At 36.8% G+C, this 21852-nt stretch overlaps 1 protein-coding gene across 1 annotated transcript in view; it reads right to left on the minus strand.

Moving 5' to 3' along the window:
• LOC106507647 (uncharacterized) overlaps window positions 1-21024 on the minus strand; it is a 209155-nt gene extending 188131 nt beyond the window's left edge. Inside the window, exons 1-2 of the mRNA XM_084965714.1 lie at window positions 20999-21024; window positions 20423-20482 (exon numbers count right to left, since the gene is read on the minus strand). Coding sequence (XP_084821840.1) covers window positions 20423-20482; window positions 20999-21024 — 86 coding nt within the window. The remainder of the gene's footprint in view (window positions 1-20422; window positions 20483-20998) is intronic.
• Between the last annotated feature and the right edge of the window lie 828 nt (window positions 21025-21852).

A 21852-nucleotide genomic window follows, 5' to 3' on the forward strand; every position in this document is an offset into this window, starting at 1 on the left:
CAATGGAGGCAAGAATATAAAAAGGGAAGAAAACAGTCTCTTCAGCATGTGGTACCGGGAAAACTGAACAAGTTGTATGTAAATCAATGAAACTGGAACACACCTTCACACCATGCACAAAAATAAATTCAAAATGGCTTAAAGATTTAAACATAAGATAAGACACCATCAAACTCCTAGGAGAGAACACAGGCAAAACATTCTCTTACATCAACCTTACAAATGTTTTCTCAGGTCAATCTCCCAAGGCAACAGAAATATAAGCAAAAATAAACCAAAGGGACCTAATTAAACTGCAAGCTTTTACACAGCAAAGGAAACCATTAAAAAAAAAAAAAAAGACAACTCACAGAATGGGAGAATATAATTTCAAACATGCAACAGACAAGGGCTTAATCTCTAAAATATAAAAACAACATATACAGCTTAACAGCAAAAAAAAAAACAATAATCCAATGGAAAAATGGGCAAAAGACCTGAATAAACATTTCTCCAAGGAAGATATACAGACGGCCAATAAGCACATGAAAAAATGCTCACCACCACTGATTATTAGAGAAATGCAAATCAAAACTACTATGAGGTACCACCTCACAGCAGTCAGAATGGCCATCATCAATAAGTCCATAAATAACAAATGCTGGAGAGGGTGTGGAGAAAAGGGAACCCCTCTACTTTGTTGATGGGAATGTAAATTGGTACAACTACTATGCAAAACAGTATGGAGGTACCTCAGAAAACTAAATATAGAACTACCGTATGACCCAGCAACCCCACTCTTGGGCATAATTTAGACAAAACTTTACTTGAAATAGACACATACACCTATTTGTTCATTGCAGCACTATTCACAACAGCAAAACATGGAAAGAACCTAAATGTTCATTGACAGATGAATGGATTAAAAAGATGTGGTATATATACACAATGGAATACTATTCAGCCATAAAAAAGAATAATGCCATTTGCAGTAACGTGGATGGAACTAGACTTTCATACTAAGTGAAATAAGTCAGAAAGAGAAAGAAAAACACCATATGATTTCACTTACGTCCAAAATGTGATATACTGCAAAAATGAACCTTTCCACACAAAAGAAATTCATGGACGTGGAGAACAGACTTGTGTTTGCCAAGGGGGAGGAGGAGGGAGTGGGATGGACTGGGAATCTGGGGTTAATAGATGCAAACTATTGCATTTGGAGTGCATAAGCAATGCGATCCTGCTGTACAGCACTGAGAACTATATCTAGTTACTTATGATGGAGCATTATGGAAGATAATGTGAGAAAAAGAATGTATATATGTATTTGTGACTGGGTCACTTTGCTGTACAGTAGAAAATTGACAGAATGCTGTAAAGCAGTTGTAAAGGAAAAAATAAAAATCATTAAAAATTTAAAAAAATAAAATCAGATTGTGATGATTATATAATCATAAATATAATAAAATTCATTGAATGTTTTTTAAAAGCTGTATTAAAAATGATAAACCAATTTTTAAGAAAGAGAAATACTGAGAAAAACTTCTAGAAGAGAAATTTGAAAATAGTTTAAAAAAAAAAAATGCTGGTAAAGCACTAATGAACCTAAATAATATTCTATGTACACTAGGCAACTTCATCATCAAACAATTATTGAGTGCCTACTCAATTCCAAATACTGTGTTGGATCCTGGAAATACAAAGAGGTAAATGACAAGGCACCTGCCCCCAAAGGAGCACATTGTCCGGTAGAAGACAGAGGGCCAAACCAGAAAAGTCACACTATAAAGTCTAGAATGTACTTTATACTTTCAACAATAAAGAATCAACAAGACAGGACTTCCCGTGTGGCTCACAACAAGAATCAACAAGACAGACAAAATATGTCTCAGCAGAGGCGAAGATAAAGCAATCCCAGGACCATCAGCAAAAATTTTACACAGCAGGAATGATTAAGGCTTACTCTTCACTAGAACAGGAGGACCTGAAACCTCAAATTTTTAAACTATCCATAGTGATTACGTCAAAGGCTGACATGAGCACAATGGTCTCACTGGCCCCTCTAAGGAATTCTAGGCTTTATTCACTTCTGCTGCACCCTAAAGACCACCTCAACCCACTGATGATCTGGATGATCAGACTTCAGGCTGAATGGCATAGAAATAAAGGTCACACACATCTCTTCCATGAGGCAGCTGAAATGACAGCCCAAGGCGGCCCCAGGGAGGGCACTGGGACAGATTCTGTCTTCAGCTGTCCTTACATCTTGCACCTTGGCACTGATGAGTGAAGTTTTTACCACAGGAGATAGTAAGATTCAAATGTGGATTGGCTATTGCGGTAGAAATGGTCAAAACAAAACTATTAGCCTTTGTTGCTTCCTGGCCATCCCAGTATATACAGATGAGGGAGCTTTTGTGGAGTTCCGTTTAGTTCTCATCTGTTCTGCTTTGAGTTTGGGAGTGAAGTCCCAGCAGTTGTTGGACAATGTGATGTCATTATGCTCTGTGGTCAGTGTATCTTGCACAAATACTTTCTTTGAGGATTTCCCAGGGAAGAATGGCTAAGACAGGGTAGGATTTAGATATTGCTGTGTCCTCTTGTCAAATGCTATTCAAGTATGATATTGATATCAATTGTTAACAGCACGTATTCCTTTATTCTGAATAGCTCTGCCCAGAAGGCATACGAGCAAGTAAATAAAAATATTATATTCTGTCATGAATGGGGTCTCCATTTGACTTTTCAAAACATGAGTGAATAGCTGAGGAGCAGAGTTGAATTCCTCATCTCTTTGACAGGAGGAACCTGAGTGACAGACATCCTCTTATTTTCCATGATTACGTATTGGCCAAACAGGAATTTCTTCATCTTCCATTTTAGCAGTAAAAACAACCAGATTCACCTGAAAAATTATATTCACTTTACAAGACAAGCTAAAAGCTAGGGTGAGGGTGGAGGTGGATATGGAGAATAGCCCTGCTCTTTTTTTTTCTCATTAGGTGCATCCAGGGCAGAGGAAAGAAAAGTGGAAGAGAGTAGGCTTGTAGCAGTAGGTCTAGTCCTGCTCTCTATCCTAGCTGGCCCTGGTGAGAGTTTCTGAACCTAATTTTGACTATCTTCACAGTAATCTTCAGAACGTGAAGAATTTAACATCCCTTGTGCTCCGTTTTTGGCCTTAACTGAAAATCTGAGACAACAGGAAAAGTCTCACTTAACAACGTATTAAAACCGTATACTTGCTCCAAATTCTGTAAAATGTCAGCAAAATAGCAATATAGAAGATAAACTCTGGAAATGCCAAAATAATCAATGAAATATCATAATCATTAAAGTTTTCTTCACAGTTGGAAAACGATCAAACCTCTTTGCTACAAGCAGTTTCTGATTTTATTCTCAAAGGCCTCTATTAAAAATATGTATACACAATATATTTATAGATGTGTATCACACTCAGAGGATGTGCCAGATATATATGTCTACCCAGAAAAAAATGATAATATTCACAAGTCAGTTACTGAGTTTCCCTTTAAGCCCTTCGGGCTGGCTATTTGTCATTTGGCTCTCAGCATTATTCCCAGCCTTCTGGAATCTCCTCTGTATCATAAGATGGCCGGGAGCCTGTAAACAACATCTCACAGACTTCCTTGCCAGCTGCTTTCCAGTGAGATTCTGCCAATGAGAGGCACTGTTGGGGGACTGAAAGGCAGGAGGGATAGAAAAATCTGTGTGGGTTTTTTTTCTGCATCAGCAGGAGGGGCAGGGCAAGTGCAGGCCTGGGGTCCTGCTCAGGGGGTATCATTTCACAGCAGTGGCATAGGTGGTGCCCCATCAGCCTCACCAACTTGATGCTTATGGGCTCCAGCTCCAGCAGCAGTAGCTGCAGTCTCTGTAGTAGGAGACTTTGGGCTCCTGGGTTCCTGCAGCATCAGTGGGGGTAGGGGGTTCTCGCTGCCTGCAAATATGATAGTTAAACAGCAGCAGCAAAGCAACAGTAGAACTTCAACAGGCTCCTCAGCACAGCAACCCTGGGCTCTAGGTAACCCCATTTCCTCTGTTGCTCCTCCAGCCAGACAGGTGATAGGTAGGTAACCTCACCATCCCTTTTTGACCCTTTCAGTCTAATTTCTTAATCAATTCCTTATGTTTTTGTAGTTCTCCTGAATGAACACTTAATATTACACCTTTTCTATCTCTTTTAACACTAATGAATCAAGAGAAAACAATAAAGATATATGTGTGTATACAATTAATTTTTCATATAGTTATATACAAGTTGAATAAATGCTGCAAAATCATACAATTTAAAAATAACTACAGCGGGCAGAATCAGTAAATCAGTGAAGTAAAAACTGTAAAAAAATAAAAGAATTCAAGTTAAATTTGATGGATTAAACACATAGTTCAAACCTGAAATACCACTAAAATAAGAGTTAATGAAAAACAATGTATAAAATCACAAGGACAAAGAAAATGGAAGAGGAAATGAGACAGAAGGGACAATAGACAAGAGATAAAAACACAATTTTGTAAGATGGAAAGGACACAGACTAGTGAAATCTGATTAACAGCGCTCAGAAAAGTGAAACAAATGATTCAAGCACAAACCACCAAAAAAAAGGTCCGGAATATATTTTTAAAAATCAGAAATTCAAGTAGCTTCAGACTTAAAAATTATAACAAATTAACAGAAATCAACAAAGTAATGCTTTCCAAATTCTTAGTTTTAGGTTAGGGAAAGATTTTTTTCTGAAAAAAAAGGAGTTCCCGTCATGGTGCAGCGGAAACCAATGTGACTAGGAACCATGAGATTGCAGGTTCGATCCCTGTCCTTGCTCAGTGGATCCAGCGTTGCTGTGAGCTATGGTATAGGTCACAGACGTGCCTCGGATCTGGCATTGCTGTGGCTGTGGCATAGACCAGTGGCTGTAGCTCCAATTGGACCCCTAGCCTGGGGACCTTGATATGCTGAGAGTGCAGCCATAAAAAGACAAAAAAAAAAAAAAAATTTCTTTCTAACCTAAAACTATATCTTCAAAAATCTTATTTTACATGCATCCTCTGTAAAAAAAAGAAAAAAAAAAATCCTAGAAAATGTGCTTCATCAAGACAAAGAAATAAACTAAAGAAGACATAAAATTCAAGAAACAAGGAATATAACACAAAGGTAAAGAAAAAGAAAATTCCCAGCAATGACAGCCTAGAATGTCAGCTAGGATCTTTGGCCTAGGGAAGCAATGAAAGCAGATTTGTACAGGACAGCAGGCTCCAGAAAAACACAGAGAGCAGAGGAAGAGGGAGGGAGGAAGGCATGAACTTTACTGAAAGCTGTTTTCTAGTTCTGTGAGAAAGTTTAGGACTAAAATCATCACTGGGACCTAGATAACAAACCAAATGACGCTAAAAACTTGTGAAAAGAGAGAAGAAATGTAATCATAGAACAATACAAATTTAAACTAAGTATTAGTGTATCAGAAAAGCATGATACAACTATAGCAGGAGAATAGGAGGAAAAATAGGTGTGTACATTGAAATTACGGTTGAGGAGGGAGTGTAAAAGAGATAATCCTAAGCTTCTATAGAAGGAAGCTAATAGATTCTGTTAAAAATTAAAAACAAAAACACAGAACTAGCAATAAAGCATACTAGAAATTGGGAGGTAAATAGCTAAAAGAGACTGAAAATTTTTACTTAAAGAGCATGAGAAGGGGAGGGGTTTACTCATATTTATTTGTTTTTAAGCTTGTGGTACTGTTTGGCTTTTAAATTTAAGGATAAGTATTTCTTTGAAAATAATAATTACATTTTTAAGAAGTAAATTAAATGATGAAGAGTTTGGTAATTTCATATATATAGAGTACTCTAATCAATAATAAATTGGAACATAAAAATCAAGCTATATTTTCTTTAATGAAATTAAACATTAACTGTTTAATATATTCCCTGCAATCTTTATGCATTACTAATGTACTCTGCAATTTTGATAATATGCAAAAGGTAAATTTTAGCCCAAATCAGCCTATACCTTTTGAATTGAGTGGATGTCAAATTATTTTGATTACTAAGGTATTCATTAGGTCCCATTTTAATTATTACATAATGAATCACCCTAAAACATAATGACTGAAAGCAACACACACACACCATAGTCCATGGGGGTTGTTGTACAGGACCTCAAATGAGGCTGTCAGCTGAAATACGTATGCACAGCCATTCCATGAGTGCTAACTTCCTCACAGCATAGCAGTTGGGTTTGAAGAGTAAGCATCCTGAGTCGATAGGCAGAAGATCTTTTATGATCTAACCTCAAAAAAAAAAATCACACAGCGTTATTCCACCATAGTCACCAATCCACTAAAATCCAAACGAAGGGAAAACAGATCCCCACTTCTCAATGGCAAGAGTGTCAATGTCACATTGTAAGAAGAACATATGGGATAGGGAATCTTTTTGAGCTATTTTAGAATACACAATACACCAAAGAGCTCTTTGTTCTAATACAGACAAATCCATATTCACATAATGTTAAATAACCAGTAACTATCTTTAAAAGGAGACATGCGTAGACTGACAGATTTCAAAATGGGATATGTTATATTTTGGGGAAAACAATTTTAGGGAAATAATTTCCAGATCATACACTTCACACGTACTCTTTCCAAAATTTGACTGACAATATTCATGCTAGTTGATCATTTTTAAAGAGTTGTGCCTATCAATCATTTTACCATCTTACTATGGTACACAGATCATAAAGTGCAAAAATCTCCAGATTTCTAAACAAAAGGACAACTTAAAATACTAATGTTGGTGCTGAGAAAGTAAATGACTAATAATTAGATCATAAAAGCTGGAATTAGTCTTGATTCCTTGCCTTTAACAAAACTGAAAGAAAATCTAATTAAAATGACAGCTGGTGGATCATTAAAAATAATTTTGATGATAGATAACTATGTGATTTTGGCATATAACTTGGAAGGAGTTCAAATGTTTGAGTGACATTGTTAAAACAAAATTCCATTCTCATCTACTTATTTATGGGAATATGTTTTCTCAGATCTTACATCTATAAAAACAAAAATAGAACAGATTGATACTGAGCTTTGTCTCCTAACAATAAGTAATTTGAATCCACTCATATACACATTTATTTATTGAAAAAATAACCCTACCATCTGAATAATGGACATGTTTCTAATAAATTTTATCTTCATGTTTATTATTTAAAAGTAAAATTATTTATGTTGTTCAGGTTTTTCTATTTAAAAGCATGATGAAAATGCAATTCAGAAGAAATTTTAACATGAAGACTCATGGTCACAGATTTTTTAATTACTTTTCAAATTACATATATATTTTGTGGCAGAAAAAAAAGTGGTCAAAGACTTTCAAGCAGAAAGAATACATTAAATTACGATAAAATTCTATTGGAAAAGTGATGTGGTAACAGAATTTCAGATAGAAAAAAAAAATGAAGAACTTCTGTTAAAATGAGTTTGTCCAAGTATTTCTATATGGATTATGGTGGAAATCAAAATGGATAATTTTAAAGACTGATGAAAGTTTTAGGTCAATGTTTACAAATTTCTGTAAGCTACATCTTTTACAACTATTTAGACTTACAACGAGAAATTCAGAGGTCAACAAAAATTTCTGAGAAGGTTTTCAAAATTTATTTAAGACCAATGATTTAGAATCTTAAAATATCCTCCAAAATAATATGAAATCTGGTCCTAATTTAACAGCAAGTATTTTACATAAAGTTATTTTTGTTGTTAGCTAAAAAGGGAGCCTCTGAACATTTTCATATCCTGTTCAACTACAGTTGTTTTTAATTGTATATTATGCATATAACTGTGAGGCAGAACAGTATATGAAGAAAATCTTTTTTTATTAAACCTAGCAGAAAATGGATACGGTTTAATTTTATTATTATGTATAAAACTAAATAATTAGAGCTTAGATTTCTTGTTTTACCTAGAAATTTTTTTACATACATGAAGGAAGATATCTAGAATTAAAAATCTACATTGTTACATTCTTGAGGCAAATGGCTCATGTAGAAATACAGAAATAAATACTTGCCCATTTCTTTTGAAGATTACTGGGGCTAAGTACTGAATATAGGATCTCAAAATCCAGCTCCTGGCTTCCTTTTTAGTGCCTCAGTGTCCACAAACAGCCTCACAAAATCTTAATTATATTATGTATCCCAAAGCTCATCATGATGCCTGACAGTACAGATGTCTGGTGTCTGTTGAACTAATGAATAAAAGAACTGGGATTAATCCATTCAGTGAGTTGGTAAATCTTTTCCATTTTTAGAAATTTTCTATTAAAACAAAAATTCATAATTGAGTTATGTCATCTGAACAGTGGTCCCAAAAGTCAGCCCAGTGTCTGACTGCCTCAGTCACCTGGAGTGGGTTATAAATTTAACTCTCTGTACTCCCACCTCACATTACTAAATAACATACTTGAGGGGGTAAGGTCTGGGAATCTTCATTTTTTGTGGGTTCCCCAGCTGACCGCCACACACAGAATTGACAGGAAGCTGGAGAATCGGTTTTGGAACCAAGAAAAAAACAGGGCAGATTCATTCAGAAAATCAGAAAGCAGGAAATACAGGCAGAGTCTCAGGGGGAAAAAAAAAATAGTCTGGCCAGGGTAGCACTGCTGGAAATGAAACAATACCAAATATTTGTCACAGTGCTCAAGATTCAAATTCAAGAAGGAAAATGACTGCTACTCTGCAGTGGGTCACACAGGTATCTCATTTAGGTAGGGACAGAGCCATGATTAGTAGTTCTGCTAGAGGGCAAAATGCTGCTAGAAATCAGAAAATTTGTCTAGGAAGACCAAAAAAAGGTACAAATATAAGAGTGTACACAATGGAATGAGATGCCTCATAAAGTACTGTATCAACAGAGAACCAAATACTAGACTGTCACCCAACCTGAACACTACACAGAAAGGATCCCTATATCATGAGCAGTTAAATAACCTTAAAATTTTTCTCCTGAGTCTGTGGCTCTGTATTATTAATTGAATTCCAAAATTATCCAGTTCCATTTTTTAAAATTAAACATTGTTTAGAATCCTTTGCAAAAACTAAATAATTGACTACATTTGTAACTTTTCTGCTGTTTATATTTTAAATTGTTTATCTAATGATAGAATACTTGGTAAAGTCTATTGCTAGTGGATATAGGGAAGAAAGTCTATATAATCTGTTCAGCTCTTGGTCCTTTTAGCCAGCTTGACTCTTTCCACTCATCATGTGTTCACAGTTCCATAAAGAAAAGCCTCAGTCATCTTAGCCCCTAGCAATGCCAAATGGGAAAACTGTCAAGGAACCACCTGTTCATTCCCAAATGGCTTTTGCTTTTTTACTACCTTATTTTCTGACTAAAAAAAAAGTTGACTCTGCAAATCTAATGATGTCCTTTCTTTCCTCTGACTTCTACAGATTTAAAGTTCATATTTGTCAATCACTTTGCATCACAGCATTCTCATAGTCTTGAGTAAGAATTTCCTACTCCCAGTTTGGGGTTAGTAGATGCAAACTATTACATTTAGAATGGATAAACAATGAGGTCCTACTTTATAGCACAAAGAACTATATCCAGTCTCTGGGTACAGACCATGATGGAAAATAATATAAGAAAGGGAGTGTGTGTGTGTGTGTGTGTGTGTGTGTGTGTGTGTGTGTGTATGACTGGGTCGCTTTGCTGTATAGCAGAAACTGACACATTGTAAACAAACTACAATAAGATTTTTTTTAAAAAAAGAATTACTTACTCCTCATCATCCTGGAATTTAATAAATCCCTTTCTCCAATTTTGTTCATGTGGTCTAGACCATTCTCCAATCCCCACTGAAGCATGGAAGTTTAACTATGTTCATAAATCTGGTTGAATATGGAGATGCCCACTTGTTATCCAGGAAGTAAACATTAACAAAACATTCAAATAATTAAATAACTGTATACCCACACCATTCTTCGAGACTTTAAATATATATCTATTCAGCTTTTCTGATTCACATCATTATTCTTTCAGTGATAGAATGGATATGGTAAACTGCTCTGTGAAGAATACCTCATTACCTTTCACAGTTCTTTGAATTTCATAGTGTTGACTAAAAATATCTTTTCACTAGAAGAGCCTAGAAGAACGGCACTCAAGAGAGTTGTGTTTTCCATTACATTGATCTTAGTCAGCAGACTCCACTGCATGATTGAGTTGCATGCTGATAATAAATCAACAAACATTACATCTGTTCTCACCTGCATTTCAGTCTTTTGTGTGCTGAGTGATATTTAATGTTAAACTATTATAAGAGTAGCCTTTTCTTTCTTTGTTTTGTGTTGGGTTATTTTCTTTAATAAATTTACCAATGGCCAATCTCATCAAAAATCCACACATAGTGATCTATATAACATATCCAAGAAAATAATTTTCTCTCAAGAAAAATATTACATAGGCATTGACTCAATTCTTAAGACTATGAAAACCAGCTTTTTGACAATATGATAAGGCTATAGTTCACAGCTTTTACCAGGGCCACAAAGAAGTCGGATGTAAAATAGGCCTTTAATAAAAGTTCGCTGGCTTTTAACTGAATCTTATTCACACAGAGTGGTGATATTAGTTAAAGCAAATGAAAAAAAAATAAAAGGTAACCTCATGCCTTAAGATTAACTCCTGCCTATAGGCTGGTTCTAGGTGCTAAATTAACCTGAATATTTTAATTGCTGATGTGGTCTAATGCTTAAAGTATATGTACTCCATATACAGATAATTCTCGCCTAGCAAGAATATAGTTTTTGGTTAACAGTTGAGAAATAACAAGAAATTCTATAGCGAGATGCAAAAAGTGATGCGGGCAGAGACATTGCAAAAAGAATATTGCATTAGAGTTCAGAGAAACTGAACCAATTACCAACTGGAAAAAATACACAATGTGAGAGTTGTAGGTTAAGTTTTATTTGAAGCAAAATGAGGACTACAGCCTGGGAGAGAGTGTCTCAGACAACTTTGAAGAACTGCCCTTAAGAGGGAGGGAAAAATGTCAGTATATGCGTGATTTTCGTGAATGGGGATACATGGAATCAAGCACACATTTTGGCAGAAGGTTCCTCCTAGTCAAAAGAAGCAGATAATCTCCATCTTTAGTGCTTTTCTAGATATAAGGAGACACAAGAATTTGGGATCAGAAAATCTGAAAATATCTAACTATCTGAAAGCCTGTTCTGCTAGTTTTTCCCAGAGCACAGAGTGCCTCACTCCTGTTCTCCACCCTGAGCTCCTTTCGGGGGTGTTGAAGGTCAGTAGCTGCAGCAGTTAGTGACTTATAGAGGCAGATGGCAAGGACAAATTTTTAGTTGGCATAATAAAAGAATGGGATGCATTATGAGGAATAGGCTCACATGATTATAAAGGTTCTGAGAAGTCATACTATTTGCAGTCTGCAAACAGGAACCCAGGAAAGCCAGTGGTTTAAATTCCAATCTAAGTTTAATGACCTGAGAACCAGGAGCGGTGATGGTCTAAGTTTCAAAGGGCAGGAGAAGACTGATGTCTAAGCCTTAACAGTCAGGCAGAGAGAAGAATTTGCCCTTGCTCCATCATTTTGTGCCATGTAGGCCCTTGATGGGCTGGATGATGCCCACCCACATTGAGGGAGAGCACTCTGCTTTATTCATTCCATCAATTTAAATGCTAATCTCTCCTGGAAACACTTTCACAGACACACCCCAAAATTACATTTAACTAGACATCTGAGCATCCTGTGGCCTGGTCAAGTTGACACATAAAATTAACCATCACATGTACTGAATCTAGCATTAGAAGATCTGATCTGAGGTCCTAACTATATTCTTACTCATGTCCTTGAGCCGCTGTTTCTTTATCTGAAAAATGAAAGTAATAACACCTCACACACAGGGTGATGGAGAAAGTAAATGGATATAAAATAGATATAAATGTGCCTTATAAATTTTAAAGTGTCTAGACATATAGGAACTATTACTTCTGTTTCGTGTTAGTGCCACACAGTAAGTTATCAATGTCAAGAAGGTACAAATTTAAGATAAAACCATTGTCAAAGTGATTTCATTGAAGGAAACAATATAAATAAGCTTAATGAGCTGTATTTTGCCTTTGGATACAATAACAGAGAAAATATTGCCAAATATTAAATGAAAGACTATACTAAAGAAGTTATGCTAAAACAGATATAAAGCCCATGAAATCCATTCAATAAGAACTCATATAAATAGGGAAACCCAGAAATTCCTGAACTGTTATCCAAGCAAACTGTTTAAAAAATTAAAATAAGCAATTTTAATACCAGGATAAGTGAAAGAAGTGGGAGTGCTGATCCTGGAGCATCTATACATTTGCCATATCCCTGTGAACGCCCAGTTAAATAAATAACTTATTGAAAAATGGAGAAGCCACTGCTTGTGTCAGTGATAGAAAAAATGGCTAGAGAAAAAGAAAGAATAATGATGGAAATGAGCACACAGATTAGCTACTACTTTGTTTTTTTAGTGATTTTTATTTTTTCCATTATAGTTGGTTTACAGGGTTCTGTCAATTTTCTACTGTTCAGCAAAGTGACTCAGTCACACACACACTCGCACACACATATACATATACACATTCTTTTTCTCAGATTTATCCTCCATCATGCTCCATCAGAAGTGACTAGACATAGTTCCCAGTGCTATACAGCAGGATCTCATTGCTTATTCATTCCAAAGGCAATAGGTTGCATCTATTAACTCCAGATTCCCAGTCCATCCACTCCCTCCTTTTCCCACTTGGCAAATATGAGTCTGCTCTCCATGCCCATGAGTTTCTTTTCTGTGGAAAGGTTCATTTTTGCCGTAAATTACATTCTAGATATGTGATATTATATGGAATTTGTCTTTCTCTTGCTGACTTACTTCACTTATATGAGAGTCTCTAGTTCCATCCATGTTGCTGCAAATGGCATTATTTTGTTCTTTTTTATCGCTGAGCAGTATTCCACTGTGTATTTATACCACATTTGCTTAATCCATTCTTCTGTCGATGGACATTTAAGTTGTTTCCTTGTCTTGGCTATTGTGGATAATGTTGCAGTGAACACATGGGTGCATGTGTTTTTTTCAAGGAAAGTTTTTCTCCTTTGTTCCTTTCTTTTTTTGGTTGGATGATTTCCATTTATTTTATGCTTGTGTGCTTTCCTTTTTAGTTTTTGTGAATGTAAATGCTTGGTTTTGATTTGTGGTTGCTCTGTTTTTTAAGTATGTTAACCCCTTCCTATATTTGCTTGCTTTAGCCTGATAGTCATATAGGCTCAAACACATTATTAAGAAAAAAAAAAGTCTAGATTTTCTTACTTTCCTTCCTCACATTCTATGATTTTGAAGTCCTTTTTTAACATCTTCATGTTTGTCCTTTTGCTGTTCCTTGTATTTATCATCACTTTTACAGTAGGTTTTTTTTTTTCCCTTTAGGATCTGTATACTGGCTTATTTAAGTGATTGCTTTCCAATTGTGATTTCCTCCATCCTATTTCTTCTTACTTCTTTTTTATTTAGAGAAGCCCTTTCAGTATTTCTTTTAATATGGGTTGAGTATTACTATACTCTTTTTAAAAGCCATCAGGACTTAGGCTTCTTAGAAGCCCCAGACCTGTCATTCTCCTAGCTTTTATCACTTCTTATACCAAAACTGTCAGGTTCGAATAATAGAAAGTCTTCTATTGATTTCTCTGGATGCTAAGTTCACTGAGAGGGATATGATTTAACTATTCCACCTTAGCCTTGGTTCTTTCTTCCCTGACAGATCCAACACCTACTAAGAATGATCTTCCACCGAAATGAGCTGAAGAAAAAGATGACCACAGATTCGAACTAAGGCTTTGGTAAGACATTCAAATAAAGTAAATGATAAAATGTACGTAAAAACAATTTCCCCAAATGAGAATTCTCCCCAAGCCTTAAGTTGACTGACTCCACCAGTCTGTCAGTCACTTAAGCTCAAGAACGTGCTCATCTCCACCACCCTTGCTTCCTTTATTCCCACAAGTTATTAATTGCCCAGTCTTACTATTTGTAGGCACAGACTACAGAAGTAATAAATATTTCTTGTCTCTTTCTTTTCAGCCCCTCTTTTAAAACTCTAGCTTGCTTCCGCATTATTTTCATGAAATCATTACAATAGCATCCCAACTGGTCTCTTCCTTCAAATCTTTCTCATATTCTAATCCATGAAACCCTACCAGATGCATCTCCCCTGTTCACACTTTCCAAACCAAAATCCTTCAGTGGCTCAACACTGCATAAGAAATTTAGTCCAAATTTCCTAGGCTAAAGATTACAAGTCTGAAAACACCAAGTGTTGGAGAGGTTGTGCAGTAATAAGAACTCTTAGCTACTGCTGGTGGAAGTGTATAGATAGGACTGTTCTGGAAAGCTGAGTCTCAGAATCTACTAAAACTGAATATATACATATCCTGTACCCCTGTATTCTACACAAACAATAGTCACTTTGGTGAATAAATTACGGCATGAATATTCACAGAGTGAATACTCATAAAACAATGAAAATAAATAAACTACTCGGAGTTCCCGTCATGGCGCAGTGGTTAACGAATCCGACTAGGAACCATGAGGTTGCGGGTTCAATCCCTGGCCTTGCTCAGTAGGTTAAGGATCCAGCGTTGCCGTAACCTGTGGTGTAGATTTCAGATGTGGCTCGGATCGGAGTTGCTGTGGCTCTGGCATAGGCTGGTGGCTCTGGCTCCGATTAGACCCTAGCCTGGGAACCTCTATATGCCACGGGAGCGGCCCTAGAAAAGGCAAAAAGACAAAAAAAAAAAAAAAGAAAAAAGAAAAAAGAAAATACATCAACTACAGATACATTCAACCACATAAATAATCTCATCAACAATACTGAGTGAAAGAACTTGACACAAAATAATAAGTATTATCTAATGACATTTCTATAGAATTCAAAACAGACAGCATTAACCTAGGGCATTAGAAGCCAGGGTTATTTCCTTCAGGAAGAAACAAAGGCCTAGTGTTTGAGGAGGGGTATGAGTGGGGCTTCTCGTGTGTGGGTAATGTTCTTTGTTTGAGACCTGGGGAGTGGTTTCACTGGTGTGTTAACTTTGTAATAATCCCTTGAGCTGTACAGATACATTTTGTACATTCTTCTGTACTTTTTACTTTTATTTTATTTATTTATTTTTAAATTTCCTTTTATTGATGCATCTAGACTGGTCACATTTAAAGTAACTACAGATCTTTCTTTTCTTTTCTTGTCTTTTTGCCTTTTCTAGGGCCGCTTCCGCGGCATATAGAGGTTCCCAGGCTAGGGGTCTAATCAGAGCTGTAGCTTCTGGCCTACACCACAGCCACAGCAACACAGGATCCGAGACCCATCTGCGACCTACACCACAGCTCACGGCAACACTGGATCCTTAACCCACTGAGCAAAGCCAGGGACTGAACCCGCAACCTCATGGTTCCTAGTCGGATTCGTTAACCACTGTCCCACGATGGCAACTCCTCTTCTGTACTTTTTAAATATAAGGTCTTAGCTTTTTCTTAAGGTTGACCAATCTTCTCCCTACCTGTTTCTCTAACCTCACTCTCTTTCAAACTGACTCACTAAATGTTATGCTTCACCTATGTCTTAATCATTTCAGACCCCTTAGACTATCTTAGACTGATGGCTTAAACAACACTTATTTCCCACAGTCATGGTGGCTAGGAAGTACCTGCACATTCAGTGACTGGTGAGGGCCCACTTCCTGGTTTGCAGATGGCCATCTTCTTACTGTGCCTTCACATGGTGGACAGCAGAGAAAGGAAGCAAGCTCTTCCATGTCTCTTCTTAAAAGAATGCTAATCCCTATAAGACTTCACTCACATAATTACTTCCCGAAGGCCCCATCTCTTAATATCATTCCATTGGGGGCTAGAGTTTCAACATATAAATCTGAGATGAAGTGGGGAACAAACATGTAGTCCATGACAAACTATATTGGTTTATTTATTCATCCCAGAACAGGTTCTATTATTTTTTAACCCTGTTCTTTTATTCATGCTATTTCTCACTGGGAATTATCTCCTCCATCTCTTCATATCAAAATACTACCTGCACTGGCATAAAAACTGACACACAATCAAACGTAACAGAATAAAAGCCCAGAAATAAATCCACGCATATGTGGTCAATTTATAACAAAGGAGCAAAGAATATGCAACGGGAAAAGGACAGCCTCTTCAATAAATGGTGTTGGGAAAACTACAGAGCCACTGGCAAAAGAATGAAAATATACCACTATCTTATACCATACAAAAAAATCAACTCAAAAATGGATTAAATACTTGAGACCATAAAACTTTACTTACTTACTCTAAAACTTTAGCTTACTTTCAGTAAGATTTGAAACCGTAAAACTTCTAAAAGAACATAGGGTATATGTTTTTAACATTGGTTGTAGCAATGAATTTTTGGTTTAGAACCAAAAGCAAAGGCAACAAAAGCAAAAAATACATAAGTGGGGATACACAGAACTAAAAGGCTTCTGCACTGCAAAGGAAACCATCAACAAAATGAAAAGGCAATCCATGGAATGGGAGAAAATATCTGCAAACCATGTATCTGCTAAAAGGTTAACATCCAAAATATATAAAGAATTCATATAACTGAATAGCAAAAAACCCAAACAATCTGATTAAAATGGGCATAGGAACTGAAAAGACACTTTTCCAAAAAAGATATACAACAGGTCAACAGGTATGTAAAAAGGTGCTCAATGTCACTAGTCATCAGGGCAATGCGAATCAAAACCACAATGAGATATCACCTTATACCTGTTAGAATGGCTACTATCAAAAAGACAAGGAATGATAGGTGTTGGCAAGGATGTGGAGAAAAGGGAACCCTTGTGCATTGTTGGTGAAAATGTAAGTTAGTGAAGCACCTAAGAAAAACTGTAGAAATATTCCTTAAATATAAAAATAGAACTGTTTTATAATCCAGCAATTCTACTTTCAGATATATATATCTGAAGGAAAAGAAATAACTATCTTAAGAAGATAGCTACAGGAGTTCTCGTCGTGGCACAGTGGAAGTGAATCTGGCTAGGAACCATGAGGTTGTGGGTTCGATCCCTGGCCTCACTCAGTGAGTTAAGGATCCAGTGTTGCTGTGAGCTGTGGTGTAGGTCACAGACGCAGCTCAGATCTGGCATTGCTGTGGCTCTGGCATAGGCTGGCAGCTATAGCTCCGATTAGACCCCTACCCTGGGAATCTCCATATGCTGCGTGTGCAGCCCTAAAAAGATGAAAGACAAAATTAAAAAAAGAGGATAGCTATACCCCCATGTTAATTGCAACATTATTTACAATAGCCAAGATATAGTAACCACCTAAGTATTCATCAACAGATGAATGGATAAAGAAAATTAAAACATAGCCATAAAGAAGGAAATTCTGCCATTTGCAACATGGATGGACCTTGAGGGCATCATGCTAAATGAAATAAGTCAGACAGAGAAAGACAAATACTATATGATCTCACATACAGGTGGACTCTAATTGGGGGGGAGGCTTGCCCACATCACTAAACAATTCTCAGACACCAGCTAGGTCTTCTACAATTCAACTTAATTCTGACAATGTCTACTCAAAGATAGTATTAGATTCCATAAGTTAAGGGATCAAACCCACAAGACTGTCCTCTACTTCAGGTGCCAATCATAAGTCCAGGTCATTTCCTATGCTTCTGACTAACTGGCTCTAATTCAGAGGTCTCCATGCCATCCTCTCTGAGTTTAACTGATTTGCTAGAACATATCACAGAATTCAGGGAACCAGTTTACTAGTGAGATCCTAGTCTGTTACAAAAGATATTAAAGTATACAAATCAACTACCTCATAAAGGTACAGAGGGTGAGGTCCTTAACAAAGGAGCTTCTGTCCTAGAGGGGGATGTGGCCTGACATGATGGTATACAGAAGCATTTTGGTTCACCAATCTGGAAGCTCTCCAAACCTCCTCTTTTTTTGAGTTTTTAAGGAGGCTTCATTATATAGCCATGGTTAATTCAATAATTGGTCATTGACAATAAATTTAACTTTCAGCCCCTCCTCAAAAGGCAGGGGGTGGGAAGAAAGTTCCAACTCTACACTTAAGGTCAGCATCCCTGGTAACTACCCCACCCACATTTTTAGAGGATTTCTGAAGGTCAGCTCATTAACATAACCTCAGTTGTGGTTGAAAGGGGCTTGTTATAAATAACACTCACTTCACCTTTATGATTCTGAAGTGTTTTCAGGAATGAGGACTACAGACCAAATATTAAAATAAAAGATGCTTCCATTTGCTCTTATCACTCAATTCCAAGGGTTTTAGAAGCTGTGATCCAGGAATTATAGATGAAGGCCAAATATATATGAGAAATACATCTGAATGACCAAATATACATTTATTACAAATAATATTACATAGCCAAGACAAAACTGTGTCGTGAAAACAGAAGTCCCCAGTTTTCCTCCATTTCTCATGTTTTCCTCCACTATCACCCCTGCCCGTCCTGTCTCCTTCCCCTCTTCCCTTTCTTCTTAGAGGTCAGTACTGACACAGAACCAACAGGATGTAGATTGACAGACAGATAGACAGACAGACAGACTGACAGAGAGACATCTAGATTTAGCATAAGGAATTAGCCCATGTGATTATGAAGGCCAAGAAGTCCTAAGATTTGCAGTTGACAAGGTGGACAGCCAGGAGAGCCAATGGTACAGTTCAAGACCCCAAAGCTGGTGGGCTCAAGAATCCATAAGAGCCAGTGTTTCAGTTCAAGTCCAAGACAGGAAAAGACTGGAGTCCCACTTTATCAGCCAGGTAGAAGAAGTTCCCTCTTACTCACGTGAAGTTTATCCCTTTTCTCTTTTCAGGACTTCAACTGATTGGGTGAGCCTCACTCACATGAGGAAGAGCAATCTGCTGTCCACCAACTCAAATGTTAATTTCATCTAAAAACACTCTCACAAACATACCCAGAATAATGTTTGACAAACTATCTGAGCACCCCATGGTCCAGACCAGTTGATACACAAAATGAACTATCACAATTGCCTTCCCAGCTTTTCACTCTTATTTCTGGCAAAAAGTATTCTTCTGATCCTTTAGAAAATTCAGACATCTTCACTATCACATATATAATTTGTATGGGAGTGAACATCTTCACCTCCAACTCTAAAACAGGACTGTAAAATGATGCAGATATTCTATCCACTTGAAGAAGAGCAGAAGAGTTAATGAACAGAATTAATGATATAATAACAACAGTAGCTAACATAACAAATATCAGCCGATTTAACCATTATAACAACCCAGTGACATATGCTCCCAAAGAGAAGAGAAAGGCTTGAGAGAAAAGAGAAGCTCTGACTCTTTGATTAGATCCAGTAATGTAAATATCTGATGACTGGAGCTGCCCTGTACATTATGCTCACAAAGAAAGTCAGCCTGAGAATGGAAGAAACCCAGAGGGGGCTCTTAACGACATAATTTGAACTCTCAATCAACTTGCTTATCTGTGGACTTCTCTGTTGCATGAGTCAGTATATTCTGTTTTGACCTAAGCCAGTTTGAGTTGGGTTATTGTTACTTGGAACAACAAATTCTTAAGTACTTTAGAAACTGATACTAGAAGTAAGGTGTTGTAAGAGACAGATCCTAGATAGTGGAAGTGACTGAGTCCAGGAAAGTACATGGTGGGAAACTGAGAATCCCTAGGGGACACAGTAAATAGGATCTGACATGTGCATGTAACCCAAGCCAAGCTACTGACATGTGAGGAAATATGAGCCAGAGTTTCTGGTAAAAAGAAGCTTTGACTCTTCAAATATATTTGACGGTATAAAAATATGTAAGCCACAAAAAAAAAAAAAAAAAAAAAAAGGAACTTGGATGAGGTAGAGACAATTGAAAGGAAGCACAGCCATGAGAGACTGATCCTGATAATAATTTTTGAACTCTGAGTCCAAAGTGTATCTATCAGTCTGGATCCAGTCAGAAAATAGACTACATAAAGAAATAAACATGGGGAATTCAGTATAACAGTTATTAAGCTATATTACAAGAGTAACTAAAAGGTATAAGCACATTTTATATGGTACCAAAGAAGGAAAAACTTGAGAGGGGGCCTCCTTCCCAGGCTTGGGTTTTAGACCTTCAGGAGAAGGCATAGTTTGGCTCAATGATAAGCCAGAAATGAACTGGGTTTCCCAGACTGGAGCTGTCCAGCAGCTGCTGAGCAATTAGAAAGCAACTCTGTGGAAAGCAAGTGGGGAACAGGTAATCAGCAATGGTAAAGGGGTAGAAACCTTCTACGCCACAGGCAAAGCATCCCAGGCTTACAGAGGGAGCAGCGGCTGCTTGGAGGAAATTCTCTGGAACACAGGCGAGTTACACAAGTACCTGCAAAGGGAAACAGGGCACTGATTCAAAGAGGAAGCCTGTAGAAAAATAATTTCCATGTCAAGTGCACAGCAGGAAGGTTATTGCCAAGACTGCAAAGTTACCAAAGGACTATGCTCTGGGCACGAGATTGGGGCAGAGATTCACTAGATCTCCTTACACCCACATTGCTAGCCCACTGAGCATCAGTCATACAAGGTAGGAGGGCCCTCTCCTGCAAGATCCCTCTGGTGCCCTCTACTGAGAATTTTTAACAGAAATCTCACTTCAAAGGAGAAAAACACTAAAAGAAACTGAAAGGTGAACTAGGAGAGGCAAAAAATTGATAAGTGGCACATAGGTTATGAGAGCCAATAAGTTCTCTTTTTTGCTTTAGATATTTCCTACCAGATTTTCTGAATATTGCAAATTTGCTAACTGATATAGGACCTACATCTCATACCACCTATAGCTAAGCAGGGTTTTCCATTGACCACTGCATGCTTTCCCGACAGCCTTTATGCCACCATTTCTTACCCAAAATCTTTCTGCCCAGGTCTCATTTTTTTAGTTAGAATCCTACCTTTGTCATTAACATATAGGTTAGCAGCCTATCAATAACATATTTTTATTTTAATAAGAACATTCAAGAAAATAAGGGCTTTAAAAGAAAGATGATTGAGTTTTTAGAGATTTGACAAGTTGATAAAAGGTATTTTAGGGACATTGGTACTTTGGGTTCTTCTCAAATAATTATACTGTTATCTATAATAAAATAATACAGTCAGAATTTTCCAGCTTTTCAAATCTATCTGGTCCTTCTAGAATTCTACAGTGCCAAAAAAACATGGCCCAACAAGGAATGATTTGTTTTCAATTTAAAAAAAAAAAATCTAAGTAACCAACCATAATTGTTTTTAGGTTAAAAAAATGCTTTTTAAAAAAATAAACAGAAGTAACAGGGAGTAGAATTAAGGAAGCAAAATTTTTACTCAATACTCTTAGTGACTAAAATAATTATTTTAAGTATATACACATAATTTTTAAAGCATCAGAGATTTCTTCTGAACTTATCAGTAGTCCTGTCTATGGACATTTTTATTTGTTAATAGTGTTTCTTAGTCCCAGAAACAGTACAAAGTTTATTACTTAGTCCCAGAAAAACGACAAAGTTTATTACTAAAAAGTTTTAGTTCACCTCAAATACTTTCTGTGCTATTTGGAAAAAGTATCTAGGGGAAAATTCATGTAAGAAGAGTAAACCCAATTTAACAGAAAACATGAAAAACTGTTGGTGAAGTGCTTTATGCGTGCATGTGTTTGGCCCAGAGGAAGCATCGGACTGGATGTGGGAGTGGGAGGCAGAGTGAAAAGATGCAGTATCTCCGCCT

This window comes from Sus scrofa, chromosome 6, assembly GCF_054392235.1.
Source record: "Sus scrofa isolate SSC_HxYL_T2T_F1_AM1 chromosome 6, Sscrofa_HxYL_maternal_Yorkshire_Landrace_v2.0, whole genome shotgun sequence".
Classification (NCBI taxonomy): domain Eukaryota; kingdom Metazoa; phylum Chordata; class Mammalia; order Artiodactyla; family Suidae; genus Sus; species Sus scrofa.